At 44.6% G+C, this 27,651-nt stretch overlaps 1 protein-coding gene across 1 annotated transcript in view; it reads right to left on the bottom strand.

Moving 5' to 3' along the window:
* Positions 1 to 11,114: 11,114 nt before the first annotated feature.
* Positions 11,115 to 27,651, bottom strand: part of LOC113406563 (metalloprotease TIKI2-like) — a 234,584-nt gene continuing 218,047 nt past the window's right edge. Inside the window, exon 4 of the mRNA XM_026651878.1 lies at positions 11,115 to 11,336. Coding sequence (XP_026507663.1) covers positions 11,115 to 11,336 — 222 coding nt within the window. The remainder of the gene's footprint in view (positions 11,337 to 27,651) is intronic.

Raw genomic sequence — 27,651 nt, 5'->3', positions numbered from 1 at the left:
TACTTTCAGAGGCTTCCAAATGTCCCTGTGATACAAGATCAATGTATAATAAAAGTTCCTTGTGTTTTTAAAAGGCTGGATTTACACTTAAGGTGAGTTATACCTGATTTACACCAGAATATCTGAGATGCGAATCAGACCCTGCATTTTTTAATAAAGACTTTTAAATGTAACTTACAAGATTTCAGACAAAAATAGCATTTGTTTTTTAAAGGTAAATGACATTTTGCCTTAAAAAAACAACAGCTCAACTTTACTACAAGCATCTGCATGCCCAAATAAAAACACACACAGGGGATTCCAGCATCTGCAAACCGTTAATTCACCCTTTTCTCCTCGATTGTAGGTTTGCCAAGCTCAGACCCATGGTCGCCAATTTCTTGCTCTGTAGAGACAACTCTGCAATGAGCTGAGTTGGTGATGTCAGTAGCACCACTAATCAGCGTTGGAGCAGGGAGCCGTACTCTAGGGATAGAGTCTCTTTATTCCCTGGTATTTGGTGGTTTTCTCTCTATATTTTTCTTACTTTTTAAAAAAAAAAATATTTTGCAGGGGATAAAAGCAGGATAATGAAAACTGGAAAGAAGTGTGGCGCTCTAGAAGGAAAGGCCCAGATTTCCAGCAAGTCTGATTCCTCCTGCACACAAATGTGAATGCAATGTTATGCCTAATTTGCATGCAAACATACATCAGTTGTGACTGCCAATCAACCATCTGGTTATTTGCATGTACAATGGTTGTAAATCCACAATATTGCATGTATATTTGGATGCGTGTCCCTTTTGAAAAATCAGTCCCAAAATAAACCTATTTTTAACCCCATTGCCAGAGTCCATACGGGTGCCAGGTGCTAATAACTTCCTAAAATTCTCCCTTCCCCCCCTCCCCCCCAGTTGGATACATCATCCTTCATTTCCTTCCCAAACTATTGACTATTGCCACCATTTGCTGTAAAATAGCTGCCATGTTTGACCTCAGAGATGGCTGTTTCTTTAGCAGTGGGGGAAATGCTTTCTATATGAGGTTTGGAAGGCACTCTGAGATCCCGTGAATTGAAGGAGGCAGTGTGAACTAGTGGGTAGAGCACTGGACTCAGACTCAGGGGACTGGATTCTATTCCTTGCTCTCCCTCTGGACTGCTGGGTAAATTAAAGTAAATCACTTCCGCACTCTGTACAATGGGGATAATGATACTGACCTCCTTGTAAAGTAATTAGAGATCTACTTATGAGAAGCACTGAAGAGCCAGGTGCTATTAGGATGATGAAAGGGAACATAAGAGATGTGCAGGATGAGTATAGGATGAGGAATAATGATTTTCTACATTCTAATCCCAACTCTGATATTGATTTCTTCTCCTAGACAAGCTTTTAAAATCTAGGTCTTAATTTCCCCATCAGTAAAACAGAGATGATCATATTTATTTACCTTTTATGGCTGTTGTAAGTATGAATCAGCTACTGTTTGCAAAGGACTTTGAAGATGACAACTGATAAATTCTATTAACGTAATTGTAAAAGTTATGATGGCTATTGTTATTAATGACGCCACCAGTCCAATTCATGCTGGAACAATTTCAGTAGAGTGGGAGGATGATGATAGTAGGATTTCAATTTTGTGGACCTATAGAAAGTACAAAGTAGATTAACAATATCCTTACCGTGTGCTGAAATTCCCTGCAATCATTTGGGCACACAGATATAACTTAGAGAATTTTTTCACTTCAAGGTCCCAGAAGCAAAGACAAGGTTTTCATCTTGAGGCCAAAAGACCAAAAACATCAAGACACTTGATCACGGCCTTGGATAGACCAAGAGACTACCTACACTTGACCAGAGGGCTCTCTTGTCTTATTTAACAGACATGTAGGCCAAAGTCTCAAACTTGGGTGCCTAAGGTTAGCCACCTAAACCTAAGTGAAGCAGCTGATTCATAGTGGCCTGATTTTCAGCATTTGCAACATCCACGGAGTTGTGGTTGCTCAGTCTGAAAAACAAGCCACTTACATAGCTGCCTGGTTATGGGTGCTTCTCTTTGACTTCAGGTCAGTCACTGGCTTCAGCGGAACCTCCTTCTTTCAAGCAGAAAAATCCTGTCTTATACTCTGTGGATACGGTTGTTATTAAACACTGTGAACTGGAACTGCCTCTGAACTTCAGAGGTGATAAATACAGCTATCCACCCCACCCCACCCCCAAACGACAGAGCTCCATTTCAATAAAGAGAGGCAGAAATGAACACGAGAAAGTAAAACATCCTAAGGAAAATATCATGCAAGTTAACTGCAGACATAAATTTATCCATCTGTTATCATAAGTGTTACTTGAAAATTACTTGTCCATAAAAATGAAATAAACCAGAAGTGATTTTTTCTTACACATTGATTTTATGTGTATATTCTGAGTTGCCAAAATATTAACTCTTTTTAACAGCCCATGTGCACTTGGCTGCTTCTCTGTTTCTTGACTGTAAAAGGCCCTTCACAAATGCCCCATGTATTTTAGCTCTTAGGTGCTTTGCTGTTGCACGACATCAGTCATCTCAGGCTTCTGAGGCTGGGACTTTCAAGCAAAGACCAGCTTGGCTTCAACGTTCTTCCTTTAATCCCATTGAGTTGACCACAAAAGCAAGTGATCAAGACTGTGACCTGGAACAATGCATACTGTATCGTATGCTGGAGCACACTTACAATGAGCATAGATACAGCAAGACTCATTGGGTAGATTAAGCCCTGGAAGGACAGGTTTCGATTTTGCAGAATTTAGCATGTTTCAAAGCTGGGTCCCATTTTCTCCAAATCCATAGTGCTATCTTTTTCTTGGGGAGGGCAAGGAATAGAAAGAAGAAGGGGAGGGTTGCACAAATGTTCACTTGCAACAGGTAGGTTTTATAAAGATGGAGAATGAACGTCCTCACCTGTTCCAAGGCATTGCAAATGTGAGAACTGCATATAGAGTAGGTTGGAAATTTTATTTTTCCCCAGGGAAAATGGTCACCCCCCCAAAAAAAATATTTTGGCAGCGTACCAAAAATGTCAATTCAGACATGCCAAAACATGTCATTTCATCATTTCTTATCGACACACAATGTTTGGACAGCATCGTTGGACAAATTGAGACCACTTCTGCAAACTTGGATCTAAGCAGCTCACTCAAGGTCATGCCTCAAGTCGGTGGCAAAGTTGGGAAGAAACCCCAGCAGGACTCCTAATTCTCAGTCATCTGTGCTTGTCAAGTTCTAGTCACCAGAGATTTTCCTGTTTTCACCACTGTGTACCTGGGCACTTTCAGCACCCTAATCTGAGTCTTGGGTGTAGGGCTTGCTGCGAGTTAGAGTGCATTGAAGCAGCCCCGGGCGCCCTAGCTCACTACCCGTCCACACTGGCAAGGCACGCAGAGCGCTCTGACTCCAGGGCTACAGCGCTCCTGGTACTCCGCCTCGGCGAGAAGATTAACATTTGGTGCGCATTGGCTGAAATGCCCGGGCATCAGTGTGAACGAGGTGTTGCATTACTGCGCTCTGATCAGCCTCCAGAAATGTCCCATAATCCCCTTAAGTCAAGTGGCCACTCGCAGGGCCGGCTCCAGGCACCAGCTTGCCAAGCAGGTGCTTGGGGCGGCCACTCTGGAGAGGGACGGCACGTCCAGCTATTCGGCGGCAATTCAGCGGACGGTCCCTCACTCCCGTTCGGAGCGAAGGCCCTCCCGCCGAATTACCGCCGCAGATCGCGATCGCAGCTTTTTTTTTTTTTTTTTTTTTTTTGCGCTGCTTGGGGCAGCAAAAACCCTGGAGCCGGCCCTGGCCACTTGTCATTGTTTTGGAATCACTGCAGGCATGCCGATATGCCCTTTGAAAGCTCCATTTCTGACAGCCGGCTGCTTATCTGCTCCGAGACAAAGCAAGCATTACTGTGGAATGCTGTGTGTGAGAGCGAGATAGGCGGGGACAGAGGGTCTGTTGCTGTCTGAACTTACAAGACAGCATGCTGATATGCTCTCAGCCCCCCCAAAACCCACTCTCTCTCCCCCCCCATACACACAACACCCCCTGTCACACTCCACCCCCCCCATTTGAAAAGCACGTTGCAGCCACTTGCATGCTGGGATAGCTACCACAATGCACTGCTCTCTGTGGCCATTGCAAGAGCTGCTAATAGACTCATAGACTCATAGACTTTAAGGTCAGAAGGGACCAATATGGTCATCTAGTCTGACCTCCCGCATGATGCAGGCCACAAAAGCTAACCCCCCCACTTTCCCTTAACTCTGCTGTTGAAGTCTCCAGATTGTGATCTAAAGACTTCAAGTTGCAGAGAATCTTCCAGCTAGCGACCCCTGCCCTATGCTGCGGAGGAAGGCGAAAAACCTCCAGGGCTACTGCCAATCTACCCTGGAGGAAAATTCCTTCCCGACCATGTGGCCATGCCAGGGCGCTGTCAGTTGTCAGTGTGGACAGATTGCAGCGCTTTCCCTACTGCGGAAGGTGGAGTGTGCACGTCTCTCCATGGCTGGCCAGCTGTGTCTGCCATTTCATGGGCTAATGAGGACAGTGGCCGTCTCAATCTCATTTGGGATGGTTTGCACCCCAAGCAGTGCTAAGGATGTGTCTACACTGGAGCTGGGGGTGTAATTTCCAGCTCTGGTAGATAGCCCAGTGCTTGCTTTGATTGAACCAGAGTGCTAAAAATAACAGTGTAGGCAGAACTTCATGGGCGAGCCAGATGAGCTAACTGCCCTGAGTTCAATCCCGTTTGAACCCCCCGGGATGGTTAGCTCGTGCCCCCACCCGCACCACTGGGGCTATACCGCTTTTGTTAACGCTGGAAATGACACCTTCCAGCGCCAATGGAGACATGATCCAATAGTAGTCAGCAATCCCTGCACTAAGGGGAGAGTAGGGAGTGAAACAGGGCCGAGCCCATGCCCAGGGGATGAAAGGTTGATGGAGAGAAAGGCTTCTTTGTGCCTTCCCGCACCTGCACACCCAAGCAAGTACTGGTCACAATCTGGCCCATAGTAATATTTGTTAATGATAAGGAAAATTCCATATTAAGAAGAGTGGGCCCTACACAGCCATGAGGTTTTATTCCAGTAGGAATTTCAGCCAGTCCAAACCCACAACATTCACTAATCAAACCCTTTGCTGCCAGCAGCTGGGATTTTCCAGAACTAACCGCTAGCTCGGTGGCGCTGGGATTCTGCATTCGTGGTTAGCCAGCATAATGTCTCCTTGTGTGATAGCTACAGTCAACATGGCCCTCAGCCTGTCAACTCCATAACATTTATGGTCACCATGACCCTTCCCCCATCATATTTTTATTCTAAACAACCATATCTTTTCTTACAGGCATCTATAAAAATCCTGCTGCCATAATCACTGAAAGGGGTACGTTGAACTTGACCAGGTTGTAATTTACGAGGACATCTGCATACTGTGCTGGTATAGTCATGCACATTATGCAAATCTACTGCTCTGCAAGAGAAACTATCCTTCTACTCAATCAAGATCCTAAATTAGGGTCACGAATGGGCATGCAACTGGAACTTCAACAGGCTGCTGGAACTTCAATAACTACATTTAGCAAAAGTCACTGGGCCCCTAAGCAAAACAGCATCAGCTAACTTTGTGCAACCTTGCTAAAACAAATCAAAGCCAGTCCCCGTGATTTTATCATGCTTTTCACGGTATATGGCATGTTTTTAAAGACTGAGCTCCTGTAGTCATGGGAAAATGTGAGAAATTCAAATCTCTCTCTCTCTTTTTTAAAAGATACATTTCAAGCTTTCATGAGTATAGAGAAAATGTTGAAAACATGACCTGTATGCACCCTAAAGCTCAGGAATCAGAAGGCAAATAAAAAGAACTCAAGATGTATTTAGGAAAACAAACCATGATTTTTAAGCCAAGCTCATGATTTTTTGGGAGTTGGCAATATTGCAAACACAACTGTATTTGAATCATAAAGGAAAATGAACTCATGTATCAAAACCACAGCAATATTCTGGCATGGAAGAATCAGTCATCTCCCGATCACTTACAGCATAAAGATGGACTAGACCATACTGGAAGACTCTGGGCTATCTTTAAAAAACAGAGATCTCAGGAACATCAGAGAATATTTAATAATCAGTTTGGCACGGAGATCTTTAAGTGCAAGGGGGTGAAAATGATCAAAAGAAAAATGCAGGCTGAATATAATGGAGAAAAATGCTCCCAGTGACGCCTATTGGATTGTAAAATAGTCTCTCTGAGGGAAATGGCGGAAGCTGCACTGCTTGAATCACTGAAAACTAGATTGGACAGAAGATGAAAGGACGACGAGCTGCAGTGGCTTACCAAGGAGGGATGGAAAAAACGGCTGAATAAAGTAGGTCTCTTATAATTTTGCTTTCTACAGTTCAATGGTATATGAGTAGAAGCTGGGATGGGATGCACCATAGCCTCCTGGGAACCCATTCTGAGATTATCAGAATTTCTGAACTGGCCACATGGCATCACCATTACTCCAGAAAAGTAATAGCTCACTATGCATTTTTTCTGGCAGATAAATAGTGGTTGGGAAATAATCTGGTGCCAGAATAGCTTGATGTCCTGATAATCCATTCAGATTCCCTCCACACCTACCTTCAACTAGACATGAAGAAAGTGAATTCATTTCTTGGGCAAGAAATTCAGAAAGACACACAGGCTGAGCACCACAATGAATCGCCTGTTGCCCAATGTGTACAGGATAGGGTCAGTGTCTGTTTCATTTTAAAAACTCGAGTTCAGCCAAAACCAGAACCTCAAATACAGCCCTCCAGGAATTGCAGGAAGGACGTGAGATGATTTAGACCCAACTCATGGATCTGAACTCACCTGTAGTGTTTTATTTCCAGATGGTATCCAAAACTGAAAGGGGACTACCTGCCCATTTGGGTACAGACGTGGATGAAATCTCATGAGAAGAATTCCAGAGCAACTTGGCGAAAGTCTCCTGAGAAGAGCTGATCTCATGAGATTTCCATCATTTGGGGCCAAAAGCTCAAGAGAACAGTTCTCGAGATGTCACCACCAGTGAATCTGAACCTCAGTTACAGACTCTTGTCTGTATTCTGACCCCATGTCTGATCTGATCATATCTAGTTAATATAATCTAACTGCATAACATAATTCATAATGAATAATCTAATTACTTAATCTGGTTCCAGATTCCGATCTAAGACCCTCCCTAAGTGCCGTCTCTATTTAAAATGTTTGTCCTCACAACTGCTCATTTCCTCTTTACAGTATAATCAAACTTCAGTCATCTCACAGGTAGGATGGTGGCACTTCCATTGGCCCAATGATGATCTACAGACAATTGCAGGAAGTGACATATCTTTGCTATTAACCACTGAATGCTTCCAAACCACTTCTATCATATTTGAGTCGTCTTCGTTGTCAGGCCTGCAACATCTTTGTAACAAGAGACAATAGTAAGGTCTTTTATCTTCTCTTTGCCGTATCTTAGATTATCTACAATAAACTCCTTGGAGGCCAGTTCATTTGTCGCACTATTGAAACAAATGCTGTTCAACAAACAGCATCTGTTTTCCATTTAGGGAGACAGAAAGACTTCCTTGCGTTTGTGGTCCACTTGTGCTCCCAGGGCCGAGCACATCAGACCCATCACAACCTATACAGTGCCCCTCCTCTACTTGCGCTACATTGATGACATCTTCATCATATGGACCCACGGAAAGGAGGACCTTGAAGAATTCCACCTGGACTTCAACAATTTCCACCCCACCATCAACCTCAGCCTGGACCAGTCCACACAAGAGATCCACTTCCTGGACACTACAGTGCAAATAAGTGAGGGTCACATAAACACCACCCTATACCAGAAACCTACTGACCGCTATACGTACCTACATGCCTCCAGCTTCCATCCAAGACACATCACACGATCCATTGTCTACAGCCAAGCGCTAAGATATAACCAAATTTGCTCCAACCCCTCAGCTAGAGACAAACAACTACAAGATCTTTATCAAGCATTCTTAAAACTACAATACCCACCTGGGGAAGTGAGGAAACAGATTGACAGAGCAAGACGGGTACCCAGAAATCACCTACTACAGGACAGGCCCAACAAGGACAATAACAGAACACCACTGGCCATCACATACAGCCCCCAGCTAAAACCTCTCCAGCGCATTATCCACGATCTACAACCTATCCTGGAAAATGATCCCTCACTCTCACAGACCTTGGGAGGCAGGCCAGTCCTCGCTTACAGACAACCCCCCAACCTGAAGCAAATACTCACCAGCAACTACACACCACACCACAGAAACACCAACCCAGGAACCAATCCCTGTAGCAAACCTCGTTGCCTACTCTGTCCCCATATCTACTCTGGCAACACCATCAGAGGACCCAACCACATCAGCCACACCATCAAGGGCTCATTCACCTGCACATCTACTAATGTTATATATGCCATCATGTGCCAGCAATGCCCCTCTGCTATGTACATTGGCCAAACCGGACAGTCCCTCCGCAAAAGAATAAATGGACACAAATCGGACATCGGGAATGGTAACATACAAAAGCCAGTAAGTGATCACTTCAATCTCCCTGGTCATTCTATTACAGATTTAAAAGTCACTATCATTGAACAAAAAAACTTCAGAAACAGACTTCAAAGAGAAACAGCAGAACTGGGAGTGGCTGGCTCATTACAGAAGCAGCTTTTCCTCTCCTGGAATTGACACTTCCTCATCTATTATTAGGAGTGGACTACATCCACCCTGATTGAATTGGCCCTGTCAACACTGATTCTCCACTTGCGAAGTAACTCCCTGCTCTCCATGTGTCAGTATATAATGCCTGCATCTGTAACTTTCACTCCATGCATCTGAAGAAGTGAGGTTTTTACCCACGAAAGCTTATGCCCAAATAAATCTGTTAGTCTTTAAGGTGCCACCAGACTCCTTGTTGTTTTTGTAGATACAAACTAACACGGCTACCCCCGATACTCAACCTATACAGAGGTGCACAAGTTAGGCCATTTCTATCAGAGAAACATATTGGCTCAATGGGTGACAGACAAGGAGAGTCGGTTGGGAATTTTCCATAGTAAAATTTAGTTTTAACAATTTTTTAATTAGTATTAATGTATTTTCCACTGGGACAAATTGAAACAAAATATTTTGTTTAAAGTCATTTTGACACCAACCTGCACCTACCTAGGGTGAATCAGGTTGTAGTTGTAGTTCAGGTGCTTCATGCCTCATTATCTCCTATAGGCAGGCTGACCTACACCTCCCATAATACACTGTGACCTCTGACCAAGCCACATGGTGCATCATGGGAGCTGTACATCAGCCCTGGAGCCAAGCCCATAGAAAGAATAAGGACTTGCGGCATCAGAATTACAACTCCCAAGAGGCACCTTGGGACCTTAGAGAGATATAGTTTAACGGTGAACTTGAAACAAAAGTTGTTTCCATTTGGTCGAGCACACCAAAACAAACATTTCCAATATGAAATTTTTCAAAACTTTTTGTTCTGAAGAAAAAAAAATCAACAAAATAAAAAGTTGACATATTGGACTTTCCCATAGGGAAAAAAAATCCAATTTTCAATCAGTTCTGCAAATAATCAATCAAGTGCTGATTAAAGTTATCAGAAACTATGAGCGCAAAAGTTGGGGAGATCCTTTTTTGGGATGGAACAGCTTATCTTTTGCAGCATAATAAACGCTGTTTCAGTGAGGAGCTAATGTGTTTCTTCTAAAGGAGTTGCAAGAATGAAAGCTGACACTTGAATTAAATTAAAAAAAAAAAACAACAACCAGAAATTTCCCCCAAACCTTTGCATGTATCTGTTCTTTCTGGCTGCAGACAGAACTGGATGCAGAAGCCTAGTGACAAAGGCTGATTCTAACATAGTCAAAACCAGGCCGTAGTCAAAATTTCATGGCGAAACCTGTCTCCTTGCAGAGTTTTTAGCCACTTTCCCCAATTAGTTTGGATAATCTTCAGATTGTCAATTTCAGATGTTAAACAAAAGCCCTGAACTTCCACAGTTCAGCCATGACTGCTAGGAAGAGATGTGTGGCAAGTACCTGTTTGTGTAGTTTTACTCTACCACTTTTGCTCTGTTAAACATCTGACACATCCCTTTCAATTTCTCTCTCTCTCTCCCCCTAAAAAAGTGCATTTTCCTACCGCAAGGAGAGCTAGGCAAAACTGATTTCTAAAGACATGGAAACATCAAGGAATGGGAGAGTAGAAGTGCCAGAGAAAATTCAGTCTAGATGAACTGAGAAAAAAAATCAAAATGTGTCCATACTGTAACAAGGAATAACGGAAGGTCTGGACCAAATCTTGAAGTCCTTCTCAAGCAAACATTTCCACTGATGCTAATGGAAGCTTTGCCTGAGTAAGGATCGCAAGAGTGGCCTTTGCCAACATCCTTTGCAAGAGTCACGAGGTGAGAGGCCAAGTTCCGTCATGGATTACAAATTGACTAAGAGCAAGAAAACACAGAGTAGGAATCAATTATTGGTTTTCAATATGGCAATCGCTAACTGCCTTGAAATCAATGGACTTAAGCACTGGCTTAACTTTAAATTCATGCTTAGTTGGGGCCTTAGAAGTTAGAAAGATAAATGCTTTCACCTTAGAAAAGTTTCTACTCTGTTCAAAAAAGAAAGAGGGCAGTGGTGTATATTGTAGCAGTCTATTGCAGGCATCTTTACTGTATAGAGTCCCTTTCGGGAGCAAACCGGAGCACTCTAAGGAACACTGAAGATAGTCTGCGATGATTTGAAAGGCCGCTAAGTAGCCTGGCATGTATCAACTCTACTAGTAAAGTCCAAGAATGTCCTGACTCAGTCTCTAAGAAATGAGCAGATTTACAATAAGAGGGAAACAATAAGTGAACATATGTTGGCATTTAAAATAAATTGTGTAAGTGCAAAGAGTTTATGTTTCAATCCACATCACTGCCAGGTCCTGAAATAGGTCAGGGAGCAAGGACCTTCTGCCTCAAAGGAGATTCCCAAGAGGGAGATTTCTATACTGAAGGCCAAATTTTACAGTGAAGAACCCTCTTCCCCTCCCCCCCCCATTGGATTTCAATTACATTGTCCACATAAGCAAACAAACAAGGGTATTTTGTTCCATACCTGCTCCAAAGGCAAAGAAGAAGCTCTTGTCTGTGTTCTGCTTTAAAAGGGCCATCACTCTTTTCCCCATCCTCTCGTTCCTCTTGTAAATGAGCTCCTGTCGGAAGTAGCTGTCTATCTCCTGAGCCGTCACTTGCTCATGTGGAGGGAGCGTTGTGTTGATGAAGTTAGGGAGCTGCAATGGAAAGAAATACTGCAGTTCAGATACAAAGGCAGACAGAGGGAAACCAGGGGGCTTGGGACGGGAGAACAAGAAATAAAGCTTGGTTGGTTCAGCTAAGCATCCAAGCATCCAACACCCTACTTTATTCCAGATTAACTGGAATTAACATTGGAATCTTAACCCAAGTTTATCTAAGCTGCCCAAACTTCCCAGCACTGCAAACAAGGTGTGCAAACCGTGTCAGATTGCAGGAAATTCCACAAGAACATGGCATTTTTACTGGTCTGGGACTGAACTGGGAAGTACAGAGGAGAATGTGAAACTGGAAAATAAAGAGAAGGACAAAAAAAATGAACAGAACGTCACTGGATTTCAAAACTGGACTCATTTTGTGTTTGTTTTGAGTAACTATCTGAGGATGTTGGAGAGGCAAAAAAAAAAAAACGTTACTGGCTACAAGAGCAGAAGGCACAGCAGCTTCAGATCTCAAGGAAGGGGCAAAGGCCGTTAAAGATTCCTATCCCCTGAACTGGGTTTGAGTAAATAATGGCCATTCTGCATTTGGCTCTCTGCTGTAAAGGAAAGCCATAAATCAATTGGTTCTACATAAATACTACAAGCCTTTGTATTTCCTTGTATACCAAGATTCCATATTTAATGGGTATCAGAACAATGGAGCTTAGCCAGAGGTGCGGGAGCTTTTAGAAGTTGAATTGGACAACGAAATGATATCTTGGCAGATCTAAGAATGTCTGAAGGCACAGTACCTAGAAGTGGAAAAATCTCTCTTCTCCACCCATTGCCCAAAGGCAACGAAGGCAGTATAGAAGCATACAGATCCTGATCTGGAATTAGCGAAGATGCCTCCAGAGCAGGTCCATTAGTGCCATATGCAAAATACTGATGCAGGATCGGCTATGTCAGATGGTGGACCTCCCTCACTCCACCCGCTTAGCAAGCCTAGCATTGATGCTGGAGCTAACCTTCCCCACCTGTCCAGGAAATGCAAGGACTTAGGTTTTAGGGTTAGGGTTATAGGTGATTTTATGAAGCTCTGGCCCAAGCAGAAAGTTAAGTGCATCATATTTCCACCCCACCTGCATAGACCCAGCTATAATCCAGCCTAGTAGAATCAAGATACACATTGCCTTGTTAATTGTATTTAATTTTTTGCTCTTGGCTTGTCATTAAACTATCCTTTGCTCATCTCACCCAAGATGCCCGCCTGGCATGACAATGAACGGATCAAACAGCAGATGCCAAAGGGACCCAGATTTTCTCCTCCTAAGCTGGAAAGGGTTTGCTGAAGCCAGAGCAGTCATTTAAAATCAAGCATTGGGTTTCCTATTCCCTTTCCATTCTCCTCCCAAAGAACAAGAGGAAGGGCCATTTAAGCGTCATCACTGGCAACACCATGCCGGGTCTTTAAGCACATTGTAAATTATTCTATTTTTAATGGCCACCACACTTAACATGACTGCCCTGTCGCTTGGGAAAGAGAGGGAGGAGGGTGAGGAGAGAAGATAAATGATTGAAGTATGCATAGCTACTATACACAGTAGTGCAAGCGCTCTCCGAGCCTCGACGTCTGCTCCATTAATCATCTCCACTTCTTCCAATATCGCAGTTCCTTTCTACAGTTTGTGACATACGCCATGCCTGGCTCGAAGGAGGCAGCTGCTCCTGCTGATTTATGGAGCCTTTTGCCTCCTTAACCACCAGACAGGGATCAGGAACTCAAGAAACAGTTCCATGCAATTAGCAAGCTGTTAACCATCGTCGGGAGTTAATTTTTTTTTCAAATTGTTATTGTAAAAGCGCAACCTCAAGAATTCAGCAAGGGGATTGGATGCCCCCCTGTTAAGTGTTCCCTGGAAGGCCCATGAAGACTTTTTGTTTGGATTCAAGATAAAGTAGATATAGCTCCACCTAGTGGTGCATGCATGTGTACTATGCTGCCAACCCCTCTACTGGCTGAGCTGCTAAAAGAGAACAGTCTACTAATGCTACTAGCTAAGCAAGTTGCTTCTGTAGCTTGAAACAGTAGTGACTGATGCTGATAGTCCTGGGATCGAACCCTGCTGTTGATGTACACAAGCAGACTTTAAATATTCAGGAAACCCATTGCCAAGCAATATGCGGAGAGAGCGCTCTTTGCAGGAGACAAGTGGGAGCTGAGTGTGAAGCCTTTGCAAAGCATTCAGCCTCCTGGGAGGCCTATTGCTCTGGTGTGGGCACCAGAATGGGGTACAGCCCAAGAGCAGTGTGGTATGACAGCAATAATTTTGGAACCTGTGATCACACTGTTTTTTCTGGCCAGCTGAATACAAAGTTGGTACTAAAGGGGAATACAACACTCTTCTTCCAGAGTCAGAGCGTCCACACATGGAGTAGTTAATTCACTTTAAATTCACACCCTACTTTATTCCAGATTAACTTTCATGCGTAGACAAGCCCTTTCCTACATGTGTAGCTCTACCCGGGTGAGCACTCCCAGTCAGAAGGTAGGCAAATAAAGTTATGCATGTACATAAGAATTTGCAGTACTGGGGTTCTGCAGACATGACTGTGCAACACTGAAGTCAGTGGGGGGTTTAGGAAGGATGGCACAATGGTTAGGACGCAAGCCTGAGACTAAGGCCATGTCTACACGTGCAGGCTTACAGAGGCATTACAGCTGTGCCGCTGTATGAGAACTCATGTAGCAGCATTATGCCGACGGGAGAGCGTCTCTCACCAGCATAGCACTGTGCACATGAGCGATTATGCCGGCAGGTTTTATTTCCCCCCTCCCCCTTAGATGACCTCCTGAGGTCCCTTCCAACCCTGATATTCTATGATTCAAGTCCCTGCTCCACCACAGACTTCCTGTATGGTTTTGGACAAGTCACTTCGTCTCTTTGTGCCTTAGGGCTGGTCCACACTACCCGCCCAATTCGGCGGGTAGAGATGGATCTTCTGGGATCGATTTATCGCGTCTCATCTGGACGTGATAGGTCGATCCCAGAAGGGCTCCCCCGTCGACTGCGGAACTCCTGCTCGCCGAGAGGAGGAAGCGCTGTCGACGGGGGAGCCTGCCTGCGCCGCGTGGACCCGCAGTAAGTAAATTTAGTTTGATCTAGGAAACGTCGACTTCAGCTACGCTATTCTCGTAGCTGAAGTTGCGTTTCCTAGATCGATCCTCCGCCCCAGTGTGGACCTGCCCTTAGTTACCCATCTGTACAATGGGAACGATAGAGCTGGCCTGCCTCTCTATCTCTTGGAACTGGAAGGGACCCCAAAAGGTTATCGAGTCCAGCCCCCTTCCTTCACTAGCAGGACCAAGTACTGATTTTGCCCCAGATCCCTAAGTGGCCCCCTCAAGGATTGAACTCACAACGCTGGGTTTAGCAGGCCAATGCTCAAACTCCCAAAGGTGTTGTGAGGATAAATGCTCTGCAGCAAGATTTAGCCATCGCCTGGATGTGAGGAACTAGAGAGAGGTCCGAGTCAAAGAAGGTCCCCAGGTTACAGGACTGAGTAGGGTGACCAGACAGCAAGGGTGAAAAATCGGGACAGGGGGTGGGGGGTAATAGGCACCTATATAAGACAAAGCCCCAAATATAAGGACTGTCCCCATAAAATCGGGACATCTGGTCACCCTAGGCCTGAGTGACAATAAACGTTATCTGGAAATAGTGCTGGGTTCTACCACAGCGGTCAGTATAAAAGCCTTTGTGTAAAGCTTCAGAATGCCACTCGGTCTCCACATCTGTCCTGAGACAGAGGAAACATGTTACGTTAGCACAACGTCCTGCAGTATCATTAACGGGAAGCAAAACACAGAGCGGGATAATGGCCTAGCTCCTGCCATGATGGAACTGAGATGTTATAAACACTGAAGTACATTTTTTCTCAGGGTTTTTTTTTTTTTTTTTTTTTAAATGTTTAGAGGAGTTTTGGGACTGACACAAAGAATCAGAGATTTACCAAATCGGCCTGAAAACAATTACCTCAGACACGTGTAAGTGCAGACACGTCAAGCCAAATTCACTGGTGAATAAAACAAAGCAGGCCCAACCTATACTTATAGTCTTTTTATAGTCTCCAGTTAGTTGTTTTTTTCCTGCCACAATAGAAATGACTACTCCTGATCTCATCTACCCCTGTAGAACACCACTGACCACAATGGAGCCTCTCTTGATTCACACCAGCGTGAAATCAAAATCAGGCCCAGCAAACACCAGCATCGTGCAATTTTCACTATTGAGACAAGCTACCCTTAGCTCTATTTCCCAAACTACTTACACCCTATTTGGCCCCTGCTCTAGTTACTTTATGTGGACTAACTCCATTCAGATCAGTAGCCTTGCACCAGTACGGATGAAATCAGAATCAGGCCTTTTTAAAGTCACAGATGAGTTCGGCCCAAAGGCTTTCATAGGAATTGGGCCTCCGTATATCAGTCAAGTGCAAAGAGTGCAGGCTCCCGTTAGATGTTAACGCAGGAACATCTCTCACCTGGATTGAGCTGTGGGTGAGACTGGCGGGGTGAAGATGAGGAGTGAGTCAGTGTTATTGCCCTTCAAGCTTTATTCCATCTGTGATTCGGGAGGACGAGCCCCGGAAACGAAAATGGGACAGGGACCCAAAAATTCTTCTCAGTTACCCCCATGTCAAAACAGAGAAACCCTACTGAAGACATCCCAGTGTCTACGCAAGTATCATTGCTGCACTATGGAGACCATATAGTCCCTTTCCTGAGGTGGGCATTATTGGTACAACACTCAAACACAAACCTCAGACTAAGCATTTTCCCCAGGCCAGGTGGTCCTTAGGGTTTTCCTTGAAGAACCTCTGTCCCAGACTCTAGTTCCCTCTCTCTGCCTCAGAGAGGCTCCTCCAACCCCCTTTATATCCTGGTTGAAAGCTAACTGAACTCACCTATACTACGGCTCAGCAGTAATCCCACTTCACGTGTATGTGGGGTTCAAACTCCTGATTCCTACCATTTGGGCACCACACACACACGCACACACAGAGTAAGGTACAGTACCTGCCCCAAACACTTCCCAATCTAAACAGAGAACTCACGTGGTATCCCCATTTTATAGTCATGGAACTGAGGCGGAGAGAGAGACTAGGTGACATGTTCAAAGTCAGAGAAAGTCAGTGGCAGAACAGGGAATTGATCATGGATCTCCTGCGTCCCAGTCTTAACCACAGACCATCCTTCCTCAATTAACAGGACATGTCAGAGGAGCCCTGCATCCATAAACGGTATTTCCAAGCCAGCGAGGTAAAAAAATCATGCATCAAGCCCTCCAAAATCATATAGATTGTCTTAAAGAGCATGGGATTTTTTTTTTAATAAGACATCACTTTTTATTGGCCTTCTGGGTTTTGAGCCTTTAGACTTCACATTTCCTAGCTTTTCTCTGCAACCATAAAGGCTAGAACCTTGCTATATTGAAATCCAGGGCCTTAAGCAAAACACCGAGCACCAGGCCGCTTTCGATTAAAATCACAGGAATTGACAATGCTGCTCAAACAGGATTCTAAAGACCCCAAGGAGAGTTCTAAAGGCTGCCAACCTGTCATAGTATGTAAGATTCAAATTGAGCCCAGCTGAGCTGCTCTCAATTTATACCAGTGTTTTGCAGCAAGAGGCGGACATTTAAGTAATGGTTATCATGGCCTATACAGGGAAGGGACTCTACTGCTAACAAAGGTCAATGGGGCATTGTATTTTTACTCCAGTGCTACAAAATATACTACTTGGAGTTGGAAGACACCTGTTCTCCTCTGATTTATGGACATTTCTAACATCTGGCTGAACAATCTATGGTTACTTTACCCTGTAATGTGAAGAATTCCAATAGTGCACGCCGAATGGACTGTGAGCATAAGAGTAGCCAAGAGAAGGATAAAACCGACATGGGATTGTGGTTGCTGAAATGATGACTGTTGCTGACTCAACCGTTTCTGCTCCAGGAGCCATGAGTTTCCTTCCGAAAGGGCCCTCAATAGCCAAGAAAAGAGGCGGCTAATTAATTTGGTATGGCCCAAAGTTGGCAGCTTCCAAACAGATCAACTCCTGGGTCATTACGCAAAATGGAGAAAGAGGAAACCGTAAAGGAGCTATGCACAGTGGTGTGCCGCCCAGGGCACTGATGCAGATTAACGCCCTGCCACCAGCCAAATAAATCCTCCATTTATTAGTGACTTTTAACAGGAAAAATAAAATACCAGAAGCCTGACGGGGGTGTGAAAGGATTTTCTATGCAAAGTGAGAGAAATCAACTCAGTTACCCCTTCATCTCAATCAAAATCTGCTCTCCCTTAAGCAGGATGGGGTCGATTATCCCACATCTGCAAGGCATGGGGTTCTTACCTCTCAGGCAACCATTTAGATACTGGACTAGGTCCCATCCTATGCCTCTATTGACACTGGAGGTGACTTTTCACACCCACTTTGCACAGCTGTAAGTGGTTAAGCAAGGTGCAAGGCTGTGTAGAACTGGGGAAAGGCCTGAGGAAGCAGCGGGCGAGGTGTCTAGGACGTATCCAGGACATGCTGGAGGTGGAAGAGGGCACAGCCAGAGCAGGTAAACCAGCTTGATCCCACCAGGGGGATCTTCTGACATACAGGTTGCTGGAGAGGTTTATAGGAGCCTTAACATGACACATAAATCTAGCCCGGTACTTGCATTGACCAGAAATCTCAAAATACTAAACACATTCACGATTCTGCTAATCAGATTTCAGTCCCACACACCCACCCAGCACAGAACAACGTCTCAGGGCAGACCCTTCGTTACGTTCCGTCAGAAAGCTGCAATTTTCAGCTGGAGACAGGTTCAGTAAAACCAATACAATCTCTCCCAGGCACATCTACCCTGGGGTGTCCACTCATTCCCCAGCCAAGCTGCCCCTAGCCTCGCTCCAGGGAGCATGGTGGGAAGCGGCGTTACGGTTTTGATTAAGTCACCGTTTCCAGCCCGGCGACGGCTTTTCCATCCTGCCCTTTACTGAAGCTAAGTAAGAGTCTGCCTTTCGAAGGCAGGAAGCGACCTGGCAGTACCGCAAGGTACGGGGGCACCTGCCTGCTTCTCTGCTGACAAAACGGCCTAGTCAGTCGGGAACGGCAGAGGGAGTCATACAGCGTGGGTTCCGTTCCTAGCTCTGCTCCTGAGACCTTGGCCAGCTCACCTCTCTTAGTGCCGCTATCGAGACCAGGTGTTTCAAACCCGTTGTGCGGTGCAGGCTGACATCCATTTTCATGGGGGAACAAATTCCACTAGCAAGGGGCATATTTTCAGTCTTCTCTGCCTCTTCAGCAAAGTCAGCTCGTCCTCCCGCACCCCTTCAGCTGAAAAGCAGCCGGAGGCCAGGCTGGCTAGTAAGTCTGTGTCCCTTTTCCCTGGAGACAGCAGTAGCAGGAAAAAAACAAGGGAGGAGGAGAAGGCCCTGCTCCGATGACCCTGGTGTTGCAGGGCTCAGCGGCACCACCAGGAACCCTATGGGAGGGAGGATACAGAGGTGGAAGGAGGGAGAGAGAGAGAAAGACAAGAGAAAGTGGGAAAAGGAGGGAGAGAGGAAGAGAGCAGCAGCTGCTGTGGGGAAAAGGGGACTCAGTGTCCGTGGCAGGCTCAGAGCGCAGGAGTGCCTGACTCCCAGGCCTGTGTGCCAGCCACTAGCCCAAACTGCTCTCATTTCATTTGGCCTCTTAGTGGCACTGAAACATCTAGATTTATAAATCTCTAATATATTTCGGAATGCGGATGGCAGCAAGAGCTGGGGAGGGAACTCAAGGCTCCATTACTGCTTCTGCAGGACCAGAACGTGACAGATCTCACAGACCAATTCGTCCCTCTGTCAGGGGGTCCGGGGAGGAGGAGGGCAGCTCTTGGCCTGATCCCAGCTCTCCAGCAGGCTCTGATCCTAGGAGGAGCCCTGTATGGGTAGAGCCCAAGATCTCCACCAAGCACCAGCGATGTCAATGGTGCTCCACCCCAACAGAAGTACCCAGAGTGAAGCAGTTGGCTTGTTCAAGGTTGGAGTTGTGACCTTATAGGGACTGTAGAAAGTCTAATGCCATTTCTGCTCACACTGGGCACCGGAACCAACCCCTTTCTCCCCCTCCTCACTGTCATGAATTTAAGCTTAATGGGGGGGAAAAAATGGCTGCAAACATTGGCCATGTGTCTCACAAACACCTTGAGGGGGGAGATGTTTATCCCTTTTAAAAGGCTTTCAATGAATCCCGGAGAAGTCATGACCTCCGTGTATGTTTTCTATTTATTTTTCCACACCAGTTAAATAGTCACTTTCCAAGCACTTAAAGGAAAAAGAAATCAACATCAGCCCCCGCCCCCTTTTGGTAGCAATGCCAAAATATGCAGCCGGGCCTCCCTATCTGAATGAGTGTTTTGATTAAAGAAGTCTTAACAAAACACAGTCTGAACAAGCAGCGTAGCCCCGTTCTGCAAGCTTCACCCAAGTATGCAGTGTATACTTAGGGCTGGATTACTGGGATTCGTGTATTAATTGAATAAGGATGACAAGCCTCCAGCATATGCAAATAGAGGGTTAGGTTTCAGTTTTGAGGGTAACCCCTAATGCTTACTAATATCCCCTCAAAACCCCCAAAGTCGTGACTGTCGAGGCAAACCCTCGCAAGCTGCACACATCTGGAAAAGTTCATGTTTTTCTATTTTTCTTCAAAACCCTTTGTTTCCTTTGACAAAAAGTTTCTGCTATTCCGACACTAAAACCATCGCCTCTGAGTTGCCAAGACTCCCAAGTGAGGATCCTGATCAAAGGAGAGAGTGTGGCAATAAAGCAAAGAACCTGTGGCCAGGATTTTTTTGCGTGTGTGGTATATTAAAACAGTTCATTCTTTTTTTCAAAGGTATTTTTCATAGCACCCTCTGCTACGAACTGGGAGAACAGCTGGTCGATAGAGGCTACAGGCGAAGGCTCAGGCTAGGATAGTTTTTCGTGAGTAGGTGTTGTCTGGGCTCGAGGGAAAATGGCTGTGTGTTTCTTTTCATATCTGTTTTGTACAGGCAGGAAGTTTATAAACAAAAGGAAATACTTCTTCACACAATGCTCAGTCAACCTGTGGAACTCATTGCCTGGTGATATTGTGAAGGTCAAAAGTGTAACGGTTCAAAAAAGGACTAGGTAAATTCATGGAGGATAGGTCCATCAATGGCGTTTAGCCAAGATGGTCAGGGATGCAGCCCCATGCTCTGGATGTCCCTAAACCTCCAACTGCCAGAAGCTGGGACTGGATGACAGGGGATGGATCACTTGAAATTGCCCTGTTCTATTCTTTCCTCCTGAAGCATTTGGCATTGGCCACTATCAAAGACAGGATACTGGCTCCATGGGCCATTAGTCTGACCCAGTATGGCCGTTCTTATGTTATTACAATGTTTGTGGCCAGACTGGATGTTTAAATAAAGTTTGCAACCTGATTTTAAACAAAAAAAAACAAACAAAAAAGTGTAAACCAAAAGATCTAGTTTGTAAGATGTCTGTCAAATTCCACAAAAAGCAAAGATCAAAATGCAGGCTAGGAGGAATTATAGATTAGGGCAGAAGTGTCCGGCCCTAGAGCGCAGCAAGGACAAGATAACTGGCCTCCTTTGCTCACTTCCAGGAACATCTGCAGCTTGATAAAATTTTGAGAGTTTTGGTATCGTGAATTGTTCTAGTGAAACCCAGGACTTTGCACCAATTCAATTAGAATCAGCCAGGCAGCCAAACAAACATCTGCTACACCCTGGAGGATACCTTTTGGAAGACATAAGATTGGCAAGTACCTTTTCAGGCCAGGGTTTTGCCCTAGAATTTCAGGATGGGGAATGAAGGAAGGAAAGAGTCACAAAAACTCCCTTTCCCCAAAGAGAAATGCTCAAAATGGTCCCCCCCAAAACCAAAATGGCCTGATTCTCCTCCAATTCTACAGGTGGAAACCAGGAGAAACAACTGAAATTAATGGTATTACCCCAGGATAGATCAAAGTGACCAGTTTCTGGGCAGACAGAGTTGCATAGGATATAAATCAACACAGGATTTGACCTTAATCTATAAACAACTGTCCCCAAGGTGATTAAAATCTAGGCACCAGATTCTCAGTTGATGTAAGTCAGCATAGCTTTATTGAATACAACAGAGCTACATTGATTTACACCAGCGGAGGATCTGGCCTGTTCAAGGAACATGTGGAACTCTGGTCATTCTTGTGGAATGCTTGAATTCGAATCCTGCCAAGTCAGGGCAGTCAAATGCCTTCTTTTTTTTTTATAATGAAGTGACAAAAATGTCCTCTGGCTACAAGACAAACGAAAAACAGCATCTCCCATAGTCAAGCCACAATATAGTTAAAAAACAAATAAGTCCTTCCCATTTCACTTGAACAAGTAGGATTAAATCAGTCCTTCCAAGGCCAACTTCATAAAACCAGCTCCTTAAAAACAAGGAACCGTTCAAATGCTTTACAGCAATTTATACAGGGCTGACAGATACTCTTGGATTCCAAAGACTTACACTAAATCTTGGTCTACTCTAAAAAGTTTTGCCAGCATGGCTGTGTTGTCTTGGAGTGAGGAAAAAAAAACACACGCCGCCCAAAATACCACACATGCACCCCAACCAAGAGAGTTACGCTGGCAAAAAAAAAAAACAACAACATGTAGATGCAGCTTATACTGGCAAAAGACTCATTTTGCTGAGATAGCTCGTCATTCGAGGAGGTGGTTTAACTATACCAGGAGAAGAACTCCACTAGTTATGTCAGTATAGATATACTGGCAAACCCATTGCCACGTAGGCAAGGCTGCACGCTCTGTCTCTTTAGAGCACCTCTTTAAAGTTTGGTCTCATAGTACTAAGTAGACCTGGTCAACATTTCTCAAACCAAATAAATACTAAATGAATAAATACATTCTGAACTTTGAAAGGTTTAAAATAAACAAAAGAATTTATTTTTCAAAACTTGAGGGATGAAAATTTTGAAATTTTATTTTTTTTCCCCTGAAAAAATCTTGTTTTTTTTTTTTTTTTGGACCAGTGCTATTAAAAAGAGATGGACCCCAAGCTGCAAATTTTGGCTATGGCTCCAAATGTCCAAAAAACACATGCATGGCCCTGCGCCAGAGTTTGAGATTGTTCAGATCTGGTATTTTGGTTTGACCCACTGTAAAAATGAGAGGCCTTTTGCACATTTTGGCTCTGGTTCTTGTTCCAAAAGCCTACAAAGTTGGAGGGTCTGAGGATCCAAAGTTTTGATTCGGGCACAAAGTGGAGCAGAACTTATGATCTCACAAGAGCACGGGGGCTTCCGAACTGGCTCTGCAACAGAAGTGTCCTGCCTCAGAGTGCAGAGAGAAGCAGATAGCCGGCCTCTTCAGCTCACACTCAGGCGCAGGAGCTGCCCTGGACAATCATGTCACAATTCAGTTCAGCTTTTCTGGTCACCAGACATAACGGCCCAATCATGGGAGAGCTACTGGCTTCAATAGGAGCGAATGCCTACGCAAGAGCTGCAAGCCTGATTCTTTGTCTAGAACTTGAACCAGAGCTCCTTTGGGTCAACGCTCGTGAAGCCCAGTGCTCCGTGCAGCGCTTCATTGGAAAGAGTAATCCTTTTGAAGGAAAGACAAGATGCTGTGCCATCTCGTCTAAGCTGCTTACGTCTGAAGGTGATAAGATGTTTCCAAACGGTCCCATTTCAATAGCTGCGCATTTGGTGTGCAGATTTATTTTCTTTTACCTTGATAAAACTCCATTCCTCGGACAAATCTGGGGCCGGCTTATCAGTCAACACTCCACCTAATGGTTTCAGTTTGTATTTATTGTAGCCGGGGCATTCCACAGATAGTTTTCATTGACTAGCTTTGGAAGCGAGCCAGATACTCAGTTGTATTTATCCAGCACCATAACGGAGGCAAATTAATGATGTGATTCGAATGATCAGGACCTTTCATTCTTAAAGGACAGGTTTAAGCGCAGGATGCGCTGATAACATTTTTCAAGGGCTATGTAACACAGCCAAGTGATTTATAGACAACAAGCGTGTTGTACAGTGACACACAGCAGCTTTTCTCTTCGGGGGTAGAGAGGGCAGGCTCCTTTGATGTGACATAAATTTATACATCTTAAATTTCACGTGATCAGAAGCAGGACGCGCAGTGCATGCTGCCACAGCACTTAATGCCAGCTGCACAATTTGCTGGGCCAGATTAGAGGGAAATCTAATGGGAGGGCTGTGTGACCTAGTGAATACAGCACAGGACTCAGGATGTCTATTCCTCCCACTGGCCTGTGGGGTGACACTGGGCAAGTCACATCATGTCTCCGGTGCTTCAGTGTCCCCATCTGTGAAATGGGGATAATGATACCAACCTCTTTCGTAAAGCCCTTGGAGATCTCCTGATGAAAGTGCTACATAAGATGTGAATTATTATTGTTCAGGAGAGTGCAGAGCCTGATATTGTGCACAGCCACTATACAAGGGGGAGACTTCTCCCATTGAGTGGCTGCACAATGCAGGCCTAATCCTCAACCCATCCAAGTCAATGGAAAGACACCCCATTGAGTTCAATGGGCTTTGGACCAGGCCCAATAAGGCTTGCAGTTTGTAAAGGCACATCTGTGGGAAAGGTGCTACATAAACATAAATTATGATTATTGCATTGCCATCATAATAAAACAGCACAGGCACTTTATTCAGTGGGATCTAGTTCAACCGAAATTGGCTCCAAAATGCAGTGTAAAAGTGGGGAGTTATGAAGGTGCCAGATCAGCACTGCACTCCACAGGGGAGGACACAAGAGAAGGCTGAGAACGGAGAAGGATAACCGGACAGGAGACGTGGGAGGAGGGACTATGTGATGTTGAAATGGAGTCGGGGCAAATAGGAAGCCAGTAATGACGGGGGTAGGATGGAAAGGCAGACAGAAAAAAGTAGACCCTCCTATTTATCCTCTCTCAATACAAGAGCAAAGAGAAATCTAATTACACTGAGAGGCAATACATTTCAAATGGACAAAAGGAATTCTTTGATACACAAATTCATATATAATAAGTTAACACACATTGGCCATTAACACCTAATTCAATTCATACATAATTCACTGGTGGAATTCCCTGTCACAAGATACCACTGAAGCCAAAGAGTTTATTGGTATTAAAAAAACCTGTGTTATTCCATTTATATGAACAGGGAGAAAAGCCACACTTACATCAGATTGGGAGGAAAATAACCAGAGGCTTCAGATCTTAAAGCAACTTACTAACTGCCTGCGGGTGGGAAGAAATGTCCTGTAGAGGCTGATCTCAATTTTACACTAGAAGACTTCTTGCACCTTCCTTTAGTTGATCCAACCTGGTAGGGCTACCCCCCTTAAATCCTACAGTACTCTTCCATAAAGGGGAAGGGGACTTTTTAAAAAAAAAAGTCAAGCACGAAAGCAGAACATTCCTACCCCATCTCTGTTTTCATAGTATTTTCATTTCAGTATCATTTTGACTCTCTGCCCAGAAAGTCCACCATAAATCTTTTAACTGAAAGAGTCACAGAAGGATCAATTGTTAGAAGAAGGGGGTACGAGCAGGAGATACTTTTCCTTCTCCACTTCTGTGTCATAGCCTAACAGAGAAAGCTTGGTCCTGTGACGTTTTATTAAGTTTAACTAAGGATTTATGAACTTGGAGAAATGGTGCTCGCCCATACAGAGAGCAGCGTCACGGAACTGCAGGGAGGGCTGGCTTTGGGGTTCTCCCCTTTTTTAAAAATAGATTTACAAAAAAAAAATATTATGGTGGATTTATTTAGGGCTTGGGAATGCAAGCGTCTCATCTGAATTTACTGAGATATGGCATAGCAATGAGGAGTATTCTATACATGTTCTCTCACCCAGCTCTGTCAAAGCAACCTGACCCCCAATTGCAGCTTGAGCTAACATTCTAGCACAGCAGGTCCCATACCGCCTGGCCAATGCCCCTCATTACCGACATGGAGTACCCTCTGCTCTTCCATTCCTGAGGGCAGCAGTGTCCGCCGGCACTGACAAGCCGCAGGGTGCTTTTGTGATGTGGAGACCTCATTTTATTCCAGACCCTGCACTGTAATCCACGTTTGAATCCAAAGGAGACAGGTTGTTTGTCTATCTTCTACTTATGCTTCAATAATTGCCATAATATTAGAACACCTTATGGTTTCTAGCAAACAGCTTCTACCATCCCCGCGAGTAGGGCTTTGGAGGCCGGAGTGCCATTATCCACAGCATTGCTCTCTTCATCCAAGCCGTTCCCTATCCATGAGTTTCAGCAACCAAAGACAGCAGTGATCAGGCAAGACGGAACACTACCTGCCCAGAACCCTTAACACCGTGAGCCAGTGTACCCTATGGCCACTTATGGACTAAGCCCTGGCTGGTGTACACCGGCATAGAGCCATTGACTTCAGTACAGCTTTTCCAACGTACACCATCTGATAATCTGGCCCATATCTACGTAAGGCACTTGTGGCATGCCTTGCCAACAAGCACTTTAATGAGTTTATCCTCACAACATCCCCAAGAGGTAGCAAAGTACTATCACCCCATTTTATAGATGGGGAACCAAGACGGGTCAGGAAACTGAACCCATATTTCCACTGTCCCAACCACTGGCCCATCCTTCCTCTGTAGGACAGATCTCTCTCTAAAGAAACCCAGATGCATCTTTCAGGCTGTAACTGAATCTTGGGTAAATTATTATTCTGCATGGCAGCATAACCTGCAAATGTTAGGTAGCTGAATTATTGCTCTTGGATATTAATGTAAAACTAGTGCCTTACAAAAAAAACCTCTCTCTCCAATACTGCTTTATTTCCAGGTGACATTTCACAGTGCATTTAGTCTAGTACCAGCTGCATGGATTAGTCTAGAGCTCTGAAATCCTGCCCCAGCTGTCAGATGTTACAGAAGAATAGTACCGTCTTCCAAAAATGCTGACAATTCTACCACCAGGATTAGCAAATATTGTATTTACCCAGACATTTAAGTAATGATATTTGTGCTTTCGGAATGTATAGTCTATTTCTATTGGTAGGCCTATTGTCTTCTGTACATAACATCCTGGGGAGGGTTGCAAACTTATCAGGCCATCAGAAACCACACTGCTTAAATTCAAGCCAAGAATCCTATGTGCTCCAGTAAAAGGATAAGTTTTATACATACTTCACAAAGGCTAATCTAATTTGGTAGCCAAATCACATGGCATCTCCATGAGTACTTGAAAAAAGCACCCAACTAGAACATAAGCTTTGGAGCTACCCTAGGGTGACCAGATGTCCCGATTTTTGGGTCTTTTTCTTATATAGGCTCCTATTATCCCCCACCCCCTGTCCCGATTTTTCACATTTGCTGTCTGGTCACCCTACCCTGTGTAGTTCAAAGTGCATCCTTTTGTCATTTCTGAAACACTTGAAATCCAAAGCTGCCTTTAAAAAAAACAACAACAACACGAGAAGTATTGGGCCCGATTCTGTCCCCTGTTAAGTCAACAAGAGTTTTGCCACTGACAACATTTTGCTATATGGCCCGGAATATTCTATGGTATTTTAATTTTCCCTGGCTTGTAAGTGGTTTAATCTGTTCTGACTGCTCTGTGGGACTCTGGCTAGAGATGTTGCTTGGAACTTTTATTTCCCCTGATGCTGAATGGCATGTTTTTAATGCAGTATTTGATCCTAGAATTTGCAAGGAGAAGAGCTTTAAAAAAAAAAAATCTCTTCCTCGCTAGTCTAAAATGCAGGCCTGTTACAGGCATCTGTGATTTATTCACACAGAGTTCCTATGTGTCACTGCAATCAGTGGGAACGGCTGCAAATTGTTCTAGGGAACATGGACATATTGCTGGAGAGACTGTATTGTTTTATGGTGGTTAAAAGATAAGACGGGACATCCGGACACCTAGGTTCTATGCCTGATTCTGTCACTTGCCTTTTGACCTTGACCAACTTATCTCTGAGCCTCCAAGGTCCCCATCTGTAAAATGTTTATGTATTTACCTCAAATACCTTTGCGGTCCTCTCTTTGCAGCCCTTCACTCATACCCTCTTCTCTAACACATCAACACACAAAGGGACTCTTGCGGTCCCTTCTAACCCTACAGTTCTAAACATAAGCTACTTGTCTTCTCTTTCAAGGCCCTATCATCTCTCATTCAGTATCAAAGGGTCGACTCCCACCTCTGACTGAAAATGTAACAAGTGGGTGATGGAAGGCTAAACAAGCCCCTTCATGCTTTTTTTCCATGTTGCCCCTCATGCTTCGGAGGAGCTCCCCTT

This window comes from Terrapene carolina, unplaced genomic scaffold, assembly GCF_002925995.2.
Source record: "Terrapene carolina triunguis isolate 2854851 unplaced genomic scaffold, T_m_triunguis-2.0 Scaffold104, whole genome shotgun sequence".
NCBI classification, from domain to species: Eukaryota; Metazoa; Chordata; order Testudines; family Emydidae; genus Terrapene; species Terrapene triunguis.
Note: the sequence above shows the minus strand (reverse complement) of the source record. Positions and strands in the feature narration are given on the sequence as shown.